The sequence below is a fragment of the Oryzias melastigma genome, linkage group LG7 (assembly GCF_002922805.2).
Source record: "Oryzias melastigma strain HK-1 linkage group LG7, ASM292280v2, whole genome shotgun sequence".
Lineage (NCBI taxonomy): Eukaryota > Metazoa > Chordata > Actinopteri > Beloniformes > Adrianichthyidae > Oryzias > Oryzias melastigma.
In genome coordinates, this window is record NC_050518.1 from 1,844,566 (window position 1) to 1,853,991 (window position 9,426).

A 9,426-nucleotide genomic window follows, 5' to 3' on the forward strand; every position below is an offset into this window, starting at 1 on the left:
ATATATCACAGTAAAAACAAATCTGTAATTTATGATGTGTTTTCATATTTTGATCTATTTTTATGACAAATACTTAAAAATTACCCAGCAGAAGTGATGGTGTAACTTTTTATAGCCTCAGGATACAGCCGATGTTCTCTATGACCCCCTATGGGCCCCCACAGTATGGGTGTGTAGGTTTTTGGGTTCAACTCCGCCGTATGGATGGATGTGACTCAGACTTAACAGAGCTCAGGGATTCTGTTTTCTTATATTTTTGGACTAAAAGGCTTACGTCAAAATATTTGGGGATTCTAAGGGTTATAAAACGGATCAAAACAGACATTCTGTAAGCCTCAAAAATGCAAGTTTAATGTAATGTTATAGTTTGACACTTATAACAGTGGGTTGTGTCATTTCAGGAGGAGCTCCACAAATCAGAAAACGATGAAGCTGACAACATGCCTGAAGTCCAGGAGACCGTCTGTGTGGTTCCGGGAAGCACTCTCCTGTGGAGGATAGACTCCAGACCAGCACACTCTTCTAGAGTATGACATCAGAACCACACCTGCACACGAAACACCTGAATATAGAACATATTTAAAAACACACAAATCAATGTTGCTTTCAGTCATGACTGTTATTGTGTTAAACAAATCCATGATGAATGCACTCGTCTTCCTTCAGATGTACAACTTCACAACATTTGCGATGTCTCTGAACGAGCTGGAGCCCGGCATGGAGGCCATCTTGGCCCCAACGGACTGTCGCTTCAGGCCCGACATCAGAGCCATGGAAAACGGGAACATCGGTAATTTAATCAGAACTCAGTTATTCAAACTCCTAAAAAACAAACAAACAAAAAAAAACAGAAAAAGCTATAAATAACTAAAATAAGAACTGAAATCAGATATTTGATTTATAAAAATTGTTACATTTACTATTTTATGATTTTTTTTTTTTACAGCTCAATATTTAGTTGTAAAGTTTGGAAATTGGGAGACAAACTATCTTTGATGTGATGTTTCACTTTGAGCAATAAAAAGCTTAAACGTTTACTAATGTAATGCTGCCCCCTGCTGGAACATTCCTGCATCGTTTTCACTTTACTTTAGGTAATAAACTCAAATGGTTGACTCTGATAACCTGAAATGAAACATTTATGTCTATACATCCTTTCTTTATCCATTAACTAGCAGTACCACGTTTTCCTGATCGTTTCTGTATCTGCAGATGAAGCCAGTAAGGAGAAGGAGAGACTGGAGGAGAAACAGAGAGCTGCCAGGAAGGAGAGGGCCAAGAATGACGAGGAATGGTCAACGAGGTAACAAACACACATACGCACTTTATACATTGAATAGTATATCATGGGTGAAACAGCAGGAAATGTAAAAATAATAAAAACAAGTTTATTTAAACATAAATTTAAAAAATAAAAAAGGTGAAAGATTGCAGATTAAATACTCATTTAAAGTGGTTTTGATTCCGGTTTGTTTTGACCTAAATTTTTGTAACATCAACACTAAATGAGAAAAAAATCCAAAAGACAATAATTTGGATGCTTAAACATAAAGATGTCCTCAGATAAACACGTAAGGTTTTATTTAGTGCTGTCATTCTTTTAATTTGTGATTGATTGATCGTGACCTAATTAATTCATGTAACTAATCAATATTAATCGCAATGATTTTTAACCCAATAATTGCTGTTAAAATTCTTTATTTTAATGAATTTTAAATGTAGTTAAAATAAAACCAAAAATGTCTTTAAGTTTTTTTAAGAATTCTAACCTTTACTTTGACACCACAGAGGGGTCATTTTTAAAAAAAATCTTGGACAAAAAACAAAAAAAAAAAAAAATCAGGTCCAGAATGTTTTCATTTACCACTTTAAAAAACAGTAGAAACATGTTTCTGAGCAATCCAAAAAATACTGATCACCAACTTCTTAATAATTCCATCATTCAAATGTTTATGTACCTTATTCCACAGTTTACCACAACAGCACGACAGTAGAAAAAGACATGAGGTTTGTGTTTAATTTAACCTGTTTGGGTGAATTTAATTATTTTAAAGACTGGGATGAAGCAGAAAAGAAATAAAGAATCTAAGAAGGAAGAAATGAAACACTGCAGAGGAATTTAACTATTTAGACTCTGTTATGTTTAAAAAAAAAAGTTTGCATCATCATCTGGACAAAAACGAGTGCTAAGAAGTTAACTTTCCCTCTAGATTGATGCTTTTTTTTAAAACTTCTCATGAAGGTCACGTTTCTGAAAAAAGCGCTAAAGCTGTTACCATGACAACATGATGATGATTTATTTAACATTTATATTTTCCTTAAATGACCATGGTATGAGCGGGATAAATGCTCCTCCAGGTCTGCAGAAGTAACCATCCGACACAGAAATAAGATTAACGTGGTAAAAAAATAACACACTAAAATATCTGTAATTATTCATTGCGATTAATGCGATTACTTGACAACCCCAGTTTTATTTGATGACAAATTAGCCAAAATGTGCTTAAATGGTGCAGAAAATACAACAAAAACTTTTTTTGTGTTGACATTCTTTATAAGTATGTCTATTTCTTTTTATTCCCAATAAAACTTAGCAGATCTTTGGATTCAAAATGCTAACAGAACTGCTTTTAGTTGAGTGTAAACGATAAAGATGAAGAAATGAAACCTTGGTGACTGAACGTGGATTTGTCTTCAGATGGTTCCATCTGAGCACCAATCCACACTCCGGCAATCAGGACTGGATCTACAATGGGGACTACTTCAACAGGAACTACAAGGATCTTCCAGACATCTATTGAGAGTCGGGAACTCTTCTGAATTCTACTTCTTCATTCCAACGTTTCCCCGTCTTCATCGCGTTGCCTCTGTCGTCTCCTGAAAGCGACTCGTTCACTGGTTGACAAAACTTGAAGTGAAGGAACTGTCATCTACACGTCCAACACATGTACGCTACAATTTAGCCTCATAATGACCAGCAAACTTCTGTTCACTCTGACCACAGAAATACTTCCATTCTGTGCAGCTCTCAGTGGAACCTTCTGAATGTTTCCCCTCTTTAGAATCAAACTTATAAAAGACTGCTGGTAAACGTTTGCGGTTTATCATGTCATTACGGAATAAATGAGGAAAGACGACATTGAATGAGACTTGATGGGTCAGTTTTCTTCTTTATGGATTAAAAAAACAAGAGGTTTTATTTTAAAAGGTTCAGATCTGCTTTTTAGGGATCAAACTTAATACATTCTAGTTTATTTGACTAAATCTGCATGTTAAAACCCAGAAAAAAAGAAAAATAGCAGGTGTTGACTGTGGAGCGTTCTGTGTTTTTTAAAGGAAATTTTTGCCTTATTAACAAACCGACAAACTAAAAGGGAATTAGCAAGAGTTTCTAAAACATAGTTCTAGTGCCAATTTTGATCCACAGAATGAACCACAGCATCAGTCAGAAACAATTTTTTTTTTTAGGCTAAATAATCTGATTTTTACAAGCTGAGTGGTCCGAGTCCTGATGTTAGTTTTCCACATGCAGATCTGCTAGCGACGACGTAACCATAAAGCCAAATCCCTAAATATATAAATGTAAAAATAAAAATCTAGATTTATCTCTGCTGTATTTGCATGTAGATCTAGTCCTAAAGAACTCACTACTCGGTTAAAATACTTTATTTTTACTGTCTTGTAGTTTTTAGAACACTGATCACCTCCTTTTAAAATTGAGTAGGAGGAGCTACATTGTTTCTCAGATTTGAAATGTTCTAATATTGTGTGATAGGAGGAATAGTCTTTATTCCAAAGACGTTGACAGAGAGGTCAGCGATTGTCCTTGGAGCCACTACGTCTATGTGCCTTGGTGACCCATCATTACATCTGCTAGAGCAGGAAAATCCACGCAGGACAAAAGATCCACTAAAACACTAAAATTAGGACTAACTGGAGCTCCTCAGCTGAGGAAAAAGATGCAGGAAAAATGTGTCATGTGTAGTTCCTCTGCGTGCTTTGAACTTTAAGTTTCACTAAATAAAATATTTTTTAAGGACTAAATCCTCCAGAGTAAAAAAAAAAAAAAAACGTCATAGAAATTAACTCTTTAGGTTATTTTACACCTTTTTTTATTTTATTCAAGCTTGTTACGTCCTGCTGCTACAGCTGAACCTTTTCCATCCAGTCCTCCTGCTCACCTGGCAGGTGTGGCCAATGTGTCTTCATTGGCTCCTACTGGCTACTGGGAGCTGGAGCTGGGTGGGTTTTAGTTGGTGTGGTGCTGGTTTGTTTCGTTCTCTTTTCCCTCTTTGTCTCAGCAGTCTTACACTGCTGGGTTTAGTTATTTTAGTTTGGGGTTGGACCTTGGTAGTCTTGGTTAACAGGCTTTGTTTATTTGTTTTCTTTAGGTAGTTTTGGTTGGGCAGCCATTAGCAGGAGCTACTGACTCTGACGGTCAACATGACTGGGTCAGCAGTCTCTCTTATTTATTTGATGTTTGGCCAAGGAGCCAATTCTTTTTGGTTTGTCTTTTTGTTTTAACCAGCACACTAATTGTTTTTCAGGACACAGTTTTTTTTTTGTTTCCCTTATTTTTTCTCACTGGTGTCCAGTTTTTGTTATGGTCCCATTTTTGGTTTTTCCTGTAGACTTGAGCCACATCTGCCCCTTAGGGCCGTAACAAGATACAAAATCTGCATTCATTTTAGTCAGACGTTTTGATAAGAACTTCTTAGCTACATTTTAAACTTTTAATTTGCAAGGCCAATCCCATACTGTACGGCAGCTTTCCATTCTTCTCCCTAAATGCTCCATTTCCTTAAGTCTTCTGAAGTTTCATTAAAGAAAAGAAGGTTTCCGTTCTTTGACCCACTTGGCAAACAGCTAGTCATGTTGTTCAAACTCCTGTCTGTCTTATAAATCTATTTTAAGTCCCGCTCAGTGCCTGGATTTATTTTATTTTTTTTGTTTACATGTTCTATTAAATTAGTCCAGTTTTAAGAAGGATTTTTTTTTATTTTTTTTTACTTCTGCTGCAGAAATGTCTCGTCTGTCGAGACCTTAACCGTTTATATTGAGGGAGTCTGATCAAATCCAGAGCAAACATTTGTCATCTTTACTTTCTACCTTCATCTAATGCAACTAGAAAATGTTCTACTCATATATATTCAAACAGAAACCATCAGGTTGTTGCTTAATATTCTAATTTTGGTTAACTTATAAAGTAATAAACATCTTCATCATGAATCTCTCTAATAGGATCTTAATTGTAACCTGTTTTTCTTCCATGTCTTTGTTCTCTTCTTTAGGACTGTCCTTGATGTAACGTGCACAAATGTTGCACAGAGTTAATCACAACCGAAATGGCAAATTATTTTGTGCAATTGATTTTATTTTTATATTATTTAAACAGATTTTGGTGAGAACATTGCACAAGATGTTTTATGTAGGGGTTGGGGGTGGTATCCATACTGTGTACAGTTCAGTAAAATAAAATTCTAATTAAAATTTTTGGATGTTCTGTGTTTATTTTTATACATATTTAAATTGAATGTCGCTTTAAGGCATGGATTTAAAGGAGTAAATGACACAAATCTTTAACAATAAAGCTGAATGAAGAGCATTGCATCCCTTTAGTTGTTTTCTTTAACGAAGATTCTTGTTGCAAGTCTGCACACACGCCGCGTGACTTTCATCCAGTTGACCCTCAACACTAAGCCAAAATGCCTCCAGACGGTCACTTTAGGCAAAGCCAATTATTTAAAATTTATAAAATGACTCAGAATCGTTTATGGATCATAATTGACTCAGTTGTTGCGAATTTTGAATTTTAATCTTATTCTAAAATTCAAATTTGGCTTTATAACATATAAACTTGTGCATTGTCGTTGAAAATATTTAAATGTTTGACATCATTCCCATAAAACTCAGTTTCCTGATGCAGAAAAGGGCAAATAAACATTTTTGTCTTAATATTTTAATACTGTTGCATATTATTATCATTTAAAATGTAATGTGAGAACACTTTAGTTATATAACAGAGTAATTGATGATCTTCCTATTATCTAATTTCTGCACCCTCCAACTTACCTTATTGTCTTGAAGCAGATGTTCCGTCATTTCTTGCGTTATCTCTAAGCATTTAAGTATCGATCCGATACCGGTCAGTATCGCCGATACCAATCCCAATATTTTTCGGAAATGTGGTGGATGTGACATGAACCTAAAAATCTCAATTGTTTTCAATCACCTTGAATGTTTTTTTGTAAGTTTCCTTTTCTTTAAATTACTTAATAAACAAAAAAATAGAATTAGGACAATATTTTGAATTAGATGGAAAATAGTTTATTAAAATAAAATCTTCTTAAATTACATAAAAAAGTGATGGAAAGCAGTCAACAAATCAAAAGAAACAAGTAACTATGATATAAAAATAAATCAAAATGTTTAACGATTAGAAAACAACTGGTAGAAATATAATTTATAACATCCGACGTGTTATAAATAGAACAATAAAAGTGGGTTTAAATAGATTAATAAATGCCGCCTGCATGCATGCACTGAGATCTGCTGCTGATGTTTATGTTTGATTTATGGAAACTTTTCACTTTTCTCCTTCACAGTCTACTGGAATTATTGTGTCAACGGTTGAAAAGTTTCCGTATGTTAAATATTTTGTTTTACAGCATCACCGGCGACTCCTCATGTGTTAACGGGTTAACAACTGTAAAAAACATAAGAAAAAACAGTCGCATTTTTGTTCTGTTGGACGGTTTTGTTCTGTGCGGTTAAATAAATGTATTCAGGAATTGCTTAAAAGTTTGTGATTTAAAATAAAAGGCTATCATATGTTAGTGCACACAAATACACACCTGGTTCACAGTCAGCCAATAGGAATTGATTTGACAAGCTTGTGATTGGACATCACGATGTTTGCATCAAAATCACATAAAAAAGCCAGACAGTAGAGACACAACAGGAAGAGAAACTGAAAAAAGTTGGCCAGAAACCGATTATTTACTTCCCAATAATTGTGTTTATATGTTCACCTATAGACTCATGAAGTAAAATAATATTAATCATTGAATTAATCAAGACTGAATCAGATTAAAATAATCTGGAATAATTTGTCAATTATTTAAAAATGGCTTAATTTTATATATATATTTTAAAATATTGTTTCACCCCAGTTGTGAATTGGGGCTTTACAAACAAGATAATGCAATGATCTTAAAAGCTGATTTTGCCAAAACAAAAGTAGAAAAAAACCCCACAAACAGTTGTGTTGTTTTTATTTGTCTTTTAATTATCTTCCTGATCGAAATGTATTGTAAGGTCATAATTTGTCATTCATCACATTACATGGCATGATGCACCAGGTCTACTACACTCATTTACAAGAGGAATACACGGAAACATACACAAGGTTTTACAATGGGGAAACAGGAAATTTAGCTCATTGCACTTACAACAGTGAATGGAACACTTTGTGGTCATTTTTAGGCTCACAAGCTTTTTCTGTATTTTATTTTTCTTCCCTTTCCCTTAATCAGTTGGATTATTTGATATATTTCTTTTCTATGTATCTTCCTTGTCCACAGCACCCGCCCGTTGCTTTTCCTTCCATAAACACTCTAAAATAAAAATAAAAAAATCACTTGGAAGCCTGAATGTTTGTTCCCTTTTTTTGTTGTTTTTGATGTCATTTCATTTTACAAACACAACATGTATAGAAATTCTACACAGACCATTATGATTTTTTTCATATCCGAATACAGCACTTTTGTCATTATTATTATTATTTTTTTGTTGTTGAACTGTCCGCACGAGCCAGCCCACATACGTACAACAATGCAACTTGTCAATTATTACTGCTCGTTTGTTATTTTCACCCACAAAAAGCACAAACTCTCTGGCTTGTTTCGCTTCCCCTGCATGTGTGCGTGTATCAGTGTGTGTGTGTATTGTTGAAGATTTACACGTTTTACAGGACATGCCTTGGGGGGGGGGGGTTATTTAATGGCATTTACAGGTTGTTGTCAGTCGGACGCGGACTCTGCTCTGGTCTTGTCTGGTATTTACACTGGGAAAAAAGAATGAGGTGGGGCGTCAAGGGTGGAAAAAAGTGGAAAGGGTTCAAGTCATGCACTTTATTTAATGAGGTGAAAGAAAGGGAATGAAACGCTCCCTGATGGTAATACAGTGATTCTCACAGATGTTCTTCTTCCCTTTGACTCAAAAATCTCTCTGAGGTTCTCTACACCAACACTGACTGTCTTCCAGACGCTTAGTGCCGGCATCACATGATGTCTTCATCATTTTTTTTAATTTTTATTTATTTTTTGGGTTAAGTAAACGTACAATCACAGACAGCTTGAAGATTTCAGGCTGCAGTTGCATGCAACAAATTTTCATCTGTCTACGTCATGAATCATCTCAGTTAAATGTGACTTTTAACTTCCTTTAAAACACACAATGGCAACAAATTCTAAGCCTAATGTTGACGAATTCTCTAGTTTTGACCTAAAAACATGAAAAATTATTATTTTTTTCTCTGTTTGAATGTACGTGTCAACTCCTGATATTGTGACGGTAAGTATGTTTTTGCTTTTTAAAAACCCCTCACTGATGAGATTTTGATGATTCTTTGATTAGCTTTCATTTTTTTTATATATTTGTGCTTCAAAAACCCCTGAAAACCAGGCTGTGGCTCTGGGGTTTCACCCACTCCTGTGATTTACTGTGATCACTGTGTTCTGACGGTAAGGCCATTGCTTTCCTGGGTGTAGACATACAGTATATACCATACAGAGCATAGACAGAGATCATGACTGGCCAGACAGGCAGTAACAGGATGGCTTTCATCAGTAACCAGTATTTTAGTAGAAAAGCCCTTGCTGCTATGCATATTTAGGTTCCCTTGGGGTGGCTGTAGGAGCAGAAAGAAAGTGACATTTACACTTTTCAGTGCTTTTTTGTCTGCGTTGTGGTTGTGTCACTCGCGTGTTACTGACCCTCTCTGCTTAACAGCCCATCCCAACTGTGCCACGAAATCTAATTTAATGCACAAACCCGACGGAGTCTCTTCACTGCCCTCAACATCATGCTGCATTTTACTGTGTGCTTTCCTGAGGCAAGAGTGATCATTTTATTGAATATTTTCTTGATTTATTTTTTTATAAACTTCCAAAAACATGCGACACACAATAATGGAAGTTATCTATTTGGGTAATTCTAAGCTCTCTCTCCTATATTCCTATATATGTATATATGTTACACATATATATATATTATACATGTATATGTTATACACATATATGTGTAATATATATATATATATGTTATACATGTATATGTTATACACATATATGTGTAATATGTATATATATATGTTATACATGTATATGTTATACATATACATGTATAATATATATATATATATAT

At 34.7% G+C, this 9,426-nt stretch overlaps 1 protein-coding gene across 4 annotated transcripts in view; it reads left to right on the forward strand.

Moving 5' to 3' along the window:
- Window positions 1-3,149, forward strand: part of LOC112159312 (oxysterol-binding protein-related protein 2) — a 30,390-nt gene extending 27,241 nt beyond the window's left edge. For all 4 annotated transcript variants that reach the window (XM_024293321.2, XM_024293324.2, XM_024293322.2 and 1 more), the window contains exons 11-14: window positions 402-527; window positions 667-790; window positions 1,213-1,303; window positions 2,699-3,149. In XM_024293321.2, coding sequence (XP_024149089.1) covers window positions 402-527; window positions 667-790; window positions 1,213-1,303; window positions 2,699-2,801 — 444 coding nt within the window. In that variant the 3' untranslated portion in view covers window positions 2,802-3,149. The remainder of the gene's footprint in view (window positions 1-401; window positions 528-666; window positions 791-1,212; window positions 1,304-2,698) is intronic.
- The last annotated feature ends 6,277 nt before the right edge of the window (window positions 3,150-9,426 follow it).